The 13343-nt window shown below is 42.0% G+C and overlaps 1 protein-coding gene across 2 annotated transcripts in view; it reads right to left on the bottom strand.

Moving 5' to 3' along the window:
- Nucleotides 1-13343, bottom strand: part of CTNNAL1 (catenin alpha like 1) — a 333934-nt gene that overhangs the window by 115117 nt on the left and 205474 nt on the right. For both annotated transcript variants that reach the window (XM_088476289.1, XM_088476290.1), the window contains exon 8: nt 8248-8334. In XM_088476289.1, coding sequence (XP_088332415.1) covers nt 8248-8334 — 87 coding nt within the window. The remainder of the gene's footprint in view (nt 1-8247; nt 8335-13343) is intronic.

Genomic DNA, 13343 nt, shown 5'->3' with positions numbered 1-13343 from the left:
GCTTTTACTAGCCATGTCTTGCTACTAAAAGCACTGCTCTTTTAAATATCGGGCATAAACACAAAGTGAAGTGTCGGATTTTACAAAGAGACCATTGTGTACATAATATATGTTCAAGGCGCTTCTCCAGACTCCTAGTCCAGCTCCAGTGATCTGCAGAGTGTGGTACTTAGCTTGTGGAATGGGTGCCCACCTTTCGAAAAAATAAATATTCAGGCGGGCCGGCCCTACAGCCACATCTAACAGCTTACCATGATTATTGACCCTGTTTATGTCTGAAGTATTACATACACTGCACTTTGTATAAGACAGACTATAGCTTAATAAATCCAGAATGTCCCTCACATATGATTGGCCTTATTACACTTTGTTCTTGTAAGTGTAACATCTTAAGGGAGAAGAGAGAAAACTCCACTGATGTGATGACAACTCTATGGATACCACATATTATATTTGTCTCTGTAATTGGGATAATTTAACTTTTACTGTTCCACTGAGTTGGGCATTATTCAGAAGCACAGGAGAAAGATCCCATCAGGAAGAATCTTCCACCCATTCAGGTTGTTTATGTAACACGTTTTGAGTTATGTTGCCAAACGCATAAATTTGAGAGCGGTTACCTCAATGAGTGTCATGAAAGTGCTTGACAACAGTGGTGATGTGCCTCATTATTTGAAACGGTCAATGAAAACCCACTTGCTCTTGAAAGCATACCAGTTCTCCACATAACCATTTAATCCTATCTATACACCTCACCCTTTTTCATCCTCCATCTCACCCACTGTTGCTTCTTGGTATCAACCACCTGTCTGCCCCGTTACCTCTAGATTGTGAGCTCTATAGAGCAGGGCTCTCCTTACTCCTGTTTCTTACTGCCTACAACTCTTGCTCACCAACTACACCTGCACCCACTCTCATTGGGCTCTCTGCCCCTTGACTCCACTCACTCTTTGCACCTCTTACAGTGACTCTAAACCTGTTAATCATGCCCACCGTAGTGGGACCAGGTTTCAGCTTGCTCTGAATACCCCCTGCACTCCTTTACTCATCCTGACTATCAGTAGCTGTTTTGAGAGTTGTAGTGGCACTTGTAGGGTTTTGTTTTTGTTTACTATATTGTACTATTTTACCATGTACTGGCTTGTTGTTTGCCCTCTGTAAGACCACATGTGGCACCATATAAATAAATTAATAAGAATTATTTGCCCTTTTGTACATTTCTTATGGTACCAAAATGTTCAAGTATCCTTTGCTTTAAATGTCTAGTAACCATCCCAATATACCTCATAGGGAACATACACTGAATACAGTATATTTTTCCTGTAGAGTCACAGTTAATGTAATCTATGACTTTATGTTTGATTCCATATTGGTCTTCCACTTCTTTTGATTTCTGTATTCACTGGCAGGCTTTATCTCGGTATGAGCCACCAATAGCTTTTTGTGACATTAGTTGGTAAAATGGATACATGTTAACTTGCCCATCAGGTTTGGAGAGTGTCTCCAACTCATCAATACAGGTACTTTGGTACCTATGATGTCAGCTAATTCCGTGTCTGATCTCAGGATGTGCCAATGTCTCTGGATGGTGTCATTAATTAATTTCCATCCACGACAAAAATCACATATGAATCGTATAGGTTGTTGTTGGAGCTTGCTTTTCTTGCCAATAGCTCGATCTGCATCCGTAATCGCTATTGCATCAGCAGCTGAAATCAGGCCCTTTGTTTTAAAAAACGGTATTATTTTACCAATGTAAATTAAATTAATGGCTGGAAGCAGGGATAATACTGGAAAAACAGTCACATGTAATAACAAAAAATTAAAAACATACATATATAAATAATAATAAAAAAAATCCCCACAAAGGTGGATGCATAAATTCAGAAAATATGAAACTTAATGTTGTGCACCACTCTTTATTTTTTCCAATATTGTATTAATATTGTTTTATTCAGTACTTAGTATTTTTTTGAGTATTGTAATGCTTCAAATAAATAATAAAAAAAACTTAATGTTATTTTTTGTGCTTATGAGTAATGTAGTCCTCCTTTATTAAAAACCAGCAATAGTCACCCATCATCACTGGATCCTATCTCCCTTGCCACCATTTTTCCATGGTGCAAATATCTTGATGGAATCGTTCCCCCCTGCTCATCACTCACAGCTCCGAAACTGTCTGAATGTCAGAAATATATCTTCAATCCTAACTTTTTGTAGTTATTCAGTATTCAGTTCTTTATAGTTTTAGCTTTTGTATTTCCTTAAAACCCATCAACCACAGATTTCCATGCAGCTAATTCTGCTTCTTTAAGTTTACAGTATCTTCAAAGGTTTTGTCTTTTAAAAGTGGCTTAATTTGTGGGCCTACAAATATACCTTCCTTTAACTTTGCAACACTTAATTTTGGAAACTATTTAAATACTGAAACCATTAACCATTTTTGTCCATAGCCTTTACAATATGTTTCATAAGGCCTAACTTAATATGAATATGTAATGAAGGGAGAAGCTCCATTTCAGGTTTCACTAATGGGCCATTCCAACACAATGTCATGCTGCTGTTTTGCTTGATTATCCCGTCAGTAGAGAAAACAACAATACTTCGTAAAAACAACCCAGCAGTCCAAGCAACAAAGTAATAACTTTCAAATCGGACACAGATTTGACAGCAAAATATAGTTTCGTTGATGGTATTTACAGGATTGACATGGCATCGTAAGTTTCTTTCATAGCTATAGGTACCAACGGTTTGGTGTTCCCACTATATATCAACATGGCTTTTAAACTCCGTTGAAAAGAATCCTTGAATAATCTCCATTATTTATGGCTAGGCTGAAACCCTTAGTTCATCCATCAATCATTTTAAATCTTTGCAGACGCAAAGGGAACCTTACATTTCATAGTAACATGCAAGGTTTTCATGTTGTCTAAAAACAGAATTGTCTTCAGCAAGCAAATTCCATTGGCGCAACCTGGAACCTAATATTTCAGCCTGTTGCTTTGAAAGTTTAAAATCCCTAACTCATACCAAAGTTGAACCAGGATTTTGAATACGGGTCTAACCAGCTTGTGACCTGGGTCAGAACCCTTTAACACTGCACCTTCGACTCGGGTCATTCCCAGGTTGACCCTGTTCAAACTGAACCCGGGTCAGCCCTGTAAAACCCTATGGATGTCATTAAAAATTTACTTTTTCAGGCTCACATAAGAGAAGGTCACAAAAGGGAGGGGTGGGGACTGCTCACAGCATTGCAGGAATCATGGATGATGGATTATCACTGTGTAGACCTGAGTTCATGAGTGTTTGTGCTTTATTGCTATTTGACTCAGCCAGTGAGAGCATGATGTAGCTTCTGGTGTACATTTCACTATTCATTACTCCAATTAATTATCCATAACTGTAATGACAGTAGTGGTATTAATCCCTTTCAGACTGCCAGAACGCTGCCTCTGCTTTTGTCTGCAGTGTGCTGCGTGTGTCTGGCTGCTGATGTCATCAAGTGAGACCCAGGAACATCCAATCAGCGGTGTTTGTTGAGTCCCGGAAATTTTTTGGCAGCATGTTCACACTGCACCTCAACCCGTATTGGGGGGGGGGGGGGGGCCCGCAGATTTTTCCTAAAATTAATGATTTTAGGAAAAATCAGACTTGCTCTGGAGGTGCGAGAAAAAAAATGCACTGATTTCTATGGAATTCATTGTGTCTCATTTTCAGTCCCCTAATTGAAAAACAAAACCCCAGAGCTGCGGGAAAAACCCAGCGCCACGTTTTGTTTTTCAAATATCCCACCTGCAATGGGATTATCCTCTATGGAAAGGAAATGTCAAATTGTATCCCTTCCAGGGTTATTTCTTTTTGATGTTTCTGCTCTGCAGTGACATGCGGTGAGGCAAATGGCTGGGGAGCCACTGGCTAGTATCAGAGTCAGATTTACACATACATATATGAACCTGATGATTCATGTGGGTATTATACAAAGGTGCAGCAGTATATAGTGCTGGAAATTTTGTGAGTTTTGATCAGGGATGTGCAGAAAAGGTAGACAGGGGAGGCAGTGCCTCGCCAGCCACACACTTTTTACTCCAGAGTTTTTCCTATAAAAATCCTTAGAATGATACAAAGAAGATATTTATCACATTTTCTTTCAATTATTCTAATTTTTATAGTCAAAACTTTGAAGTATACCTAAGTATGACAGAAAAGGCTCTGCCTCATCTGACCGCACAATCACTGCTGCTCTGCTGACCAGGGAGTTAACAAATTATAAACGGTGTAGATTTACTAAAGCTTCTAAAGCGGACAATTGGTGATGTTGCCCATAGCAACCAATTAGATTATGTACAGACATTCCTCATTTAACGACTGAGTTCCGTTCCTACGACTCAGTCGTTAAACGAATCGGTCGTTAAGCGAGGACATGAAGCAGCAGGACCCAGGCTGAGGGTGACACATGCCTCTGTGTGCCCCTCCTCCTCCGAGAGCGCGCCGCATCCCCGCCCGTCCTTTCCCTCATGGCAGGCAATGTTTCCTATGTGTCCCGCGCTACCAGCCATGGCCTTCTCAGAGTTGTCTTTTTTTTTTGTTTTGTTATCAGTGCAAGCCACACTTAACCTGGTCGGAGTGCCAGTCGTAGGTCAGAACGGTCTCTAAACAGGTAGGTCGTTAAGTGAGGAATGTCTGTATATGCAGAGCCGGCGCTTCCACTAGGCAAGCTTAGGCAGCTTCCTAGGGGCGCCGGCCCACTAGAGAGCACCCGGCCCTCCGATCAACCCCCCCCCCCATTTGCCGGGTGCCCGCTGAGATTATTTTACCAGTGGGCACCAGGCACCTTCCCTACCCCCCCTCCCGTTCACCCCGCCTCCCGGCGCCAGCCAGAGGACGGAGCTCACTCCTGAGCTCCGTCTTCCGGGTCCCGCAGTGCACTATGGGAGTGAGGTTATGACGTCACTCCCATAGTGCCGAGGAGCGGGCACCGGGGACGGATGACAGCAGGCACTGGAGCGGGGTTTAAGGGAAGTGGTTTTTTAATTTTTATGTGTGCGTGCACGCACTGCGGGGGGGCCTTACTACTGGGGGCACGCACTGCAGGGGGCCTTACTACTGGGGGCACGCACTGCAGGGGGCCTTACTACTGGGGGCATGCTCTGCAGGGGGCCTTACTACTGGGGGCATGCTCTGCAGGGGGCCTTACTACTGGGGGCACTACATTACTACTGGGGGCACTACTTTTAGGGGCATTATTACTACTGGGGGCACTACTACTACTGGGGGCACTACTACTACTGGGGGCACTGTGTAAGGGGCACCCCCTCTTCGTACTCATTTAGCCCCTCAGGTGAAAATGACTTTGCACAGGTGGAATGGCGGATCAGTTTTGTTATATATATATATATATATATATATATATATTATATATATTTTTTTTTTAACACAAAACTTATCCGCCACTCCACCTGTGCAAAGTCATTTTCAAGGGCCTGATTCAGAACAACTCGCTGTGAATCAGGGCCGGGTTTTTTTTTTTTTTTTCGGATCGGCCTCTTGGCCGCTTGCAATAACTGTGGGTGGTCACCCACAGCTATAGCTATGCAAGAGGCCATGATGATGGTCGTGATGGTCAGGACCATCGCAACAATCGGGCTTGCGACGAGACCCTTGTGGTAGGGTCTCGTGGCCGCAAGCCCCAGAGAGATTTCGGCTCTAACAGAGCCGGAATCACTCCACTGACATCACTCGTGATGTCAGTGGGGCCGCCCCCAAACGGCAGGCGTTCTCATGGGTAAGCCTCTGTTTGGGCAGCCACCCCCTCGGCCCGCCCACCAAAGGGGGCGAGCTGTCACTCAACATTGACAGCTCGCCCCCTTTGGTGCGAGACCTGCAGCGATGGATTGCCCGTCGCTAGCTGGGTCTCGCGCATGCGAACGACGGAGCCGGCTCCATCGTGCGTATGCGCTGTGGGACACCATCGACCCGGTTGCGAGCGCTCAGGGCATGCTGGGATGTGTAGTTCCATAGCAGTTGGAGGGCTGCATGTTGAATATTGCTACGATAGAGAAATTATAGATAGAATCGGATTGCTATGGGAAACGCCACCACTTTTCATTTTCAGAAGCTTTTGTATACAACTTCTAAGTCATGTGTGAATTGCAGAGCAGTTGTGCTGGAGTACAGGATGCAGTTAATGAGGCAGAACATTTAGGTAACAGGTGTTGGAGAACAGTACAATGAATGCAAATGGATTTATAATGGTTTCTTGATGCAAAATTCTAAAAATGGTGTTATTTACTTTGTTAAATCGAATGATGCTTAAAAATTAGAAAATGTATCTTCAACAATGCCAACCATGCATATACATATGTTAATGGCAGTATATATAATATAGGAAATGGCCAAACTTTTTGGCTCTGATGGCTGGTGCCAATAAAAAAAAAAAAAAAAAAAAGAAGTGTTGGAGGTCAACCTAACACCGCCTACCCACCTCTCATGGGAGAAAAAAAGGATGGAGGTCTGAAACTTTCACCACAGTCCTACTAGTCTGTACATAGGGGTAAATTTACTAAAGGTTCGTTTTAATCAATTTTAAATTGATCTAAATTGATGTTGTGTTTCAGGGGCTAAATTCAGGGGCTACACGATTTCGGTCCGAATACCCGATTTTCAACGCGTACGATTAAACGTGGAAATTGTGTGGGTTTTTTTTAGGAAGGATTCGATGCGCGTGCCCGCAGCTGTCAAAATGTATCATGTGATCAGATGTGCAGTCCATCTTATAGGTCGTGTTCGTATACTGATCGTGCCCTGTTTTTTCAGCATGTGATGAATCATGTGTCTGAGCGGTGTCATTTGATGCATGCATCTGTCTGTAGTAAAATGAGCACAGATGCAGGGATGGTTCAGTGAGAACCAACCGCGCATCTGTGAAAATTTAAAAAAAAAAAGTAAAAAAAAAAAATAAAAAAAAATGTCGTGACCCCTCCCCCCCCCCCAAAGAGCAACCAGCCCCAGGCTTTTAGGGACCCAGTGCTGGTTGGGCAACATACGGGGGGACGAACGATGTAGGGGTCCTCCGTATGTAAGAACATCCACCACCGGGCTAGTCAGAACCAGCCCTGGTTGCCAAAATAAGGGGGACAGATGACGTAGGGGTCCCCCGTATTCTGCGCAACAAGCACTGGGCGCTGATCCAGTCCTGGTTCTGTAATAAAGGGAATTAGGCCAACTTGTGAAAAACAGCCATAGAACATTAATCTTCCACCACACTTTATTGTTGACAGCACACATTCACGTAGGAAGCGCTCTCCTGGCACCCAGACATGCTTCCGTCCTCATCTGCCCCATTCTCTGAACATTGGCATATCCACGTTCAGTGTTGTTACTCTTAGACCTTCCCCTTCACAATAATAGCACTTACAGATGACCAGGGGCAGCTATTGCAGGGTTAAAAACTGACTTGTTGGAAAGATGACATACTTTTAAATAATTTTAGACTGTAGGTAGACACACCTGTATTAAATTCCCCATTGCCTCTGGGCCCTTGGCACCACTGCTGACTGTTGCAGTCAGTCCACCCGAAACATAAGCTAGGAACACACTAGACGACTTGCAAAAGATGCAATGTTGTCAACTATTTCCGTGAACTCCCAGGCACCTAACAGTAGTGTACACAGTTGTTCATGTATTTCTAGTATTCATACTGGTTAAAATGATATCGCACCCCCTCAATCTTTTCGTAGCCACAGCCTTCAGTGGGCCCCTACAATTAAAATCCCCATGTGAGACCTTCATGTCCCAGTCTGTCACTGGCACAAGGGTTAAAGATAGGGGAGAAACACTTACCAGAACACTGGAAGATTAGAGCTCCGACCCGAAAGTGACAGACATATGACCACCGAAGCTGCTGCAGCCGCCAGGAGAAGGTAAGTCACCACTGGGCTACCAGGACAAAATTTCATCACAGTATACATGATGAATGTCAACATGGTCAATGTCAACATTATAACCATGTCGACATTATGACTGTCAACATTTCGTACCCAACCCAAATAAATCAGGCAACTGACTTCCAATAGGGCATTGTCTCTGTTAATTATTACCTGCCCCTCCCCTCCTAAAAAAAAAAATAAAAAAATAAAAAAAAAAGAGTAAAAAAGGTTCTAACCACATCTGCAAATAAATTATGTCACAGACCCTATAAATTAAACAGTTTGAACATCACATACTATACAACGATAACATAAAACTTACTTCTCGCTTGAGTTCAGTAATGCACTGACATGTTTTCAGTATAGCTAACTCCAAGTCTTCCATAACATCTTTTGTCTTTTGGGCTTGCTACAGATATAAAAAAAAAAAAAAAAAAAGTATTTCTGTAAAAACAACATCAATCTCATTTATGTGAAAGTAAACAGATGAAGTAACCATAGTCTTTTAGTAGGAAAGTATTATTTACTTAGCACCACTTATAAGTTTCTGTTACTTTTGTATGTCACATCTGTTTTAAACTACAATTTATTTGAGGAAGTATTTCTCAATCTATTTGGTAAAAGCTTATAAATTCACAAACAGAATCCACATTTCCTTATACTGTAACAGCACAGAACACAGCATTCTTGTTTCTAAGAACATCAATTAGAGAGTACAGTAGATGCATCATTTACGGTCCTCCTGTACAGCTTCACTCTAAATGTATTTTGTTACCAAATTTAAAAATAAATGTATCAATGGCTTTAATATTAATTGGTAGAAATAAGCAGTTTCTAATTATTTCTTGTTTCATGAAGAGATGGGTTGCGCTTTTTTATACAACTCCAAATAATTGTCAAAGCTTTTGATGCATTTTATTAGTATGGTGTACTTATAATAAATTATAAGCAATATAGTGCTATTTGATTATAATAAATATTAATGTGAATTTTCTAATTAGCTTGTAAAATAATACATTGCTAAGTATAAGCCAAAGTAAACCAAATAAAATGAATTAGAATAATTAAGTGCATAAATATTAGAGATGAGTGGTTCGGATCTACTCGGCTCTTTTCGCCAAATTAGTGCATGTCCAGATTTATCTTATTGGATATCCAAAACATATGTGAGCCAGATAACCAATAAGATGTCGGTTTTCAAATCCGAACAGAATCGAGTAGAACCAAACCTTTCATCTTTAATAAAAAATATATTTTGCTACATGGGAAAGCTTTTATACTTTTCCACAATTATTTCAGGCATCAAAATAACCAGCCTATATAAAAATGTTTCTGTTAAAATACAATTTAATATCTTATGATTTGTTTAATCATATTAGTCATATATTAGGTTTTAATGGATATATCTGAATGGCTTTATTCTTTAATATTACCAAACTACACAACACAATTCTCTTATTCTGTGCATATCGCTATCAAAGCTTTTCCATGTTCTTTCATGATTCTTATTAAGCAGAAAAAAAGAAAGTTGTGGAATATATCGTGCATGGTATTCCAAGATAAACCTAGTAATAATCAAAGGGCCCTGGAAACTAAATTCATATAGTGGTAGGTATGAGATACAAAATAAATAATTTAAACACTACATTGACAAAAGTATGTGGAAACCTGAACATCCAACCATATGAGTTTGTTGAACATCCAATTCCAAAACAATGGCCATTAAATCGGAGTTGGTCCACCCCTTTGCTGCTATAACAGACTCCACTTCCTTCTGAGAACACTGTCCACTAGGTTGTGGAACACAGCTGTAGGGATGCACATGCATTCAGCCACAAGAACAGAGGTGAGGTCGGCACTGATTTGGACGATACAGCTGGTCTCACAGTCAGTTCATCCCAAAGGTGCTGGATGAGGTTGAGGTCACGGCACTGTGCAGATAAATTCCTCCACAGCAAAGTCTGTAAACCATTTTTAGATAAATCTCGACTTGTGCACAGCACGTATTGTCATGCAAGAACAGCAAAGGGCCCACTCCAAACTTTTGCCATTAAGTGTGAATTGTATGCGATAGCATTATGACTTCCCTTCACTGGAACAAAAAGAGGCCCAAGCAATGGAATATTTGGTTATAAACTCTGACCTGACTAAGATAACCATTGCTTCTTTCTGTTTAGAAGTCAAATTGGTTTAAGCAACAGTAACAATCTAAGCAATTCAGGTTTTTGCAATGACAAAATGCAGAAACACAATTTTTTTAGTGCAGTGTACACTGAGTTTCTAGCAATCTTACATATACCTCTGGCAACACAATGCAAGCTTAAGTATTATTTTGATGCAGTCATTTAAAAAGTAAGGACTGCTGCAGAACTGGATGTAAATGGGTGTAGCGTATGGTAGAAACAAAACATACACAAAAATAGCAAATTTCAGCCCACAAGCTGCACCATACACCAGAGTTATGTACAGCACCTTATTGGAGTATACCACACATCTATTAGCATCAGCTGTATATTAACAACCAGCCAAATCACATCATTTAGTATTTAGTTTACACAGTCTCCTGATCACCTACAAATAATACAGCTTTCTCAGGCATATATAGCTTGCTACCTGAATTGATAAAGCTTGTAATTTTGCAAACTAGCCCTTACTATACTTGGCCTACATAGGCGTGCATAAGTGCCAACATCTCACAAGATGGCATAAGCATCCATATACTTTCTGGGCACGCAAACCGTGATTTCGCACAAGATACGCACGGCCGTAGGTAGGGCGCTGCATTCAGTGCCTCCGCACAGGGCGGAATCCTCTAGTGGCAACGGCCACAAACTGCCCAGCTCTGGAGAGGTCTGCAGGAAAACACCTGCAGTGCTGCGTGGCGCACACAGCAATGCCGACGAATGTCCTAGCCAACCACCCACCTCCCAGAGGAAAAGGTAAGCGCTCTGGTGGAGGAGGGGGGTGGGGATGAGCGAGAGGGGTGGCAGTGCAGCACAGGGTGCACTACCGTCCTGCTTCAGCGCTGAAGATACGAACTGGTAATTGCCACAGTCCCCACTCTGAATTAGCCCATGACAGCGTGCCTTGCTACAGTACACTCCTTGCCATTATTTTATCCAGCTTTATAAAATGCTCTCTTACTGAGTCATTTGCTTAGAAATAACTAAGAGGCAAGGAACTTGTGCTTTGGCCACACACTGTGGAAAGAATTACATTAGGTTTCCCATTCTCTTCAGCCAAGAAGTCATAATGACCAGTTTGTACAGATGGAAATAGTAAAGTTAACATGTTTAATTAAGTCAAGCAACTTGCATCTTTATAGCAGGAAATAACATCCCTGCTGGCTACCTCTACCTAGCCAAAAATATTTGGACACAGAAGTAAAATTGTAATTTCGTAGGTTCATCAAACTGCAGCTTTCTGTATAAGGTGATCATGCTTCCTCAACACTTCTATAAACAAATCTGTGAAGATCAGAAGCTCATCTGCCGACCTCTGGAGGGGGCAAACCCTCTCAGATGGGCGCGGGTGTGGTGCCCTTTTCTCGTTATTGTGGCCCCACCCCTCATTGTTTAAAGCTGCTATTAAATGCAATTTACAGTGGGGAATGGGGCTCAGGTGAAACTATTCATAGGGATTCGCATCATCTAACCTCCTGGCCACCCACTTCAGTCGGTGAGTGGATGGAACTGGGAGACTGGCCAACTTGGTCATGAGAGCCCCCCGAATTCAGGACTCCCAGACCTTCTGGAAGAGTTTGCAAACATTTGTTAATATAATTAAAAAATTAAGCAATTCATTTAGAATAGGTAGTATTGGGTCTCCTCCAGTGGGTAACAAGCTGAGTTGTACTAGAGTGGTTCTATAAGTAAGGTAACAAGACCTCTCACGTATGTAATGTTTTATTTCATTCTAATTTCCCACCAGACCAGAGCAAGTAGATCACTACTTCCCCTCAGGGCCATTAGACTGTGCCTCACATCAGTCATACTGTCCTAACATCAGTAGAAAGGTGGCAGGGCTGGTGGAAACATGGTCAAACATTGAGGTGCACAGTGTGATCAAATTTCTGCATCAAAGGGGCACATCAGCAGCTAAAATTCATCTCCAATTTGTCAAGGAGTATAGTGATAACATCAGATCACAGAAACAGGTTTGGGTTTGGTGCACTGCCTTTGAAAATGACAGGACAGACATTCAAGATGAGCAGAGATCCGACCCGCCAAGCACGTCCACCACAGATAACAATTTGTGCCGCATTGAAGGTCCAATTCAGGAAAACAGACGCATTTGAGTTAGTGATATTGCTGAAATTCTCAGTGGGTACTGTCCATAACATTGTTCATGAGCAACTGGGGTACAGGAAAAAGTGTTCATGCTGAGTACTGAATCAACTCACAGAAGTTCACAAAACCAATAGGGTGGTATTGGTGTACCGTTGGAACAAAACAAATGCTTAGACAAGTATGGGGAAAAATTAATCTGCACCAAGGCCATACTATTGATTATACATATATGTACGAGTTGAATAAATTTACACAATGAGAGGTGTTGTTACCTTACTTATTGAACCACCCCGTATAGAATTAAATATGTTTGTAAAACTCCAAGTTCAGCAAGGCCTGGAAAACACTGACTGCTTTGTCTACAAAACTACTAAATACTTCATGCCCCAGTCCGACACTAAGTGCATAGAAGGGCCCACCAGGGAAATGTAATGGAAGGGGCCCGCTGAAGGGGCGTGACTAGCCATTTGGTAGGTGTGGTCATTAACTGGAGGAGTATGGCCAAAGGGCTTTACGAAATGAAAGATGAAAATATTATTAATGGAGGCCAGTTTATTGTAGGGATGGCCATCGGTGGGGTGGTCATCGATGATTGCCATCAATGGCGGTGATTACTATCGATGGCACACAAACCATCTTTGGTGAACCAGCTATGATTTGCTCCACCTGGTTCTCTGCCATCGATGTTTTGAAAACATTGATGGTCGATGGCAATCCCTAGTTTATAGCAGACAGATCTAGCATTCCATAAAGTGCCCAAGAATGTTAGATAGAGAAGTGGGGCGATATAGCAGGATTACCGGCAATCAAGGGAACAAGCGGAGTTAGTAGGAATAGGATGTAGGAGGAATATTTATAGGTGAGGGGAGTATTGTGGCAAGAGGAGGTAGGTGAGGGGATGTAACAAAGGGTGGCAAGAGATATCATAAGAAATGGGGTACCAGAGAGGATTAAGGTGGAGGCAGGTGGGTGAGGTGGAGGATGGATTGGTTAGGAGGAGGAAGGAAGGTGCAGAAGAAGCAATTTGGAGCAGTGCAAAGTTGATGGACATAAACAGAACAATGAAGCAGAAACATGGCTGTCAGGGCTATGTGGTAACATACCTCTGCTGCCATTCTACAGTCCTTCA

This window comes from Taudactylus pleione, unplaced genomic scaffold, assembly GCF_031769625.1.
Source record: "Taudactylus pleione unplaced genomic scaffold, aTauple2 ptg000186l, whole genome shotgun sequence".
NCBI classification, from domain to species: Eukaryota; Metazoa; Chordata; class Amphibia; order Anura; family Myobatrachidae; genus Taudactylus; species Taudactylus pleione.
This window is presented reverse-complemented; position numbering and strand designations above follow the sequence as displayed.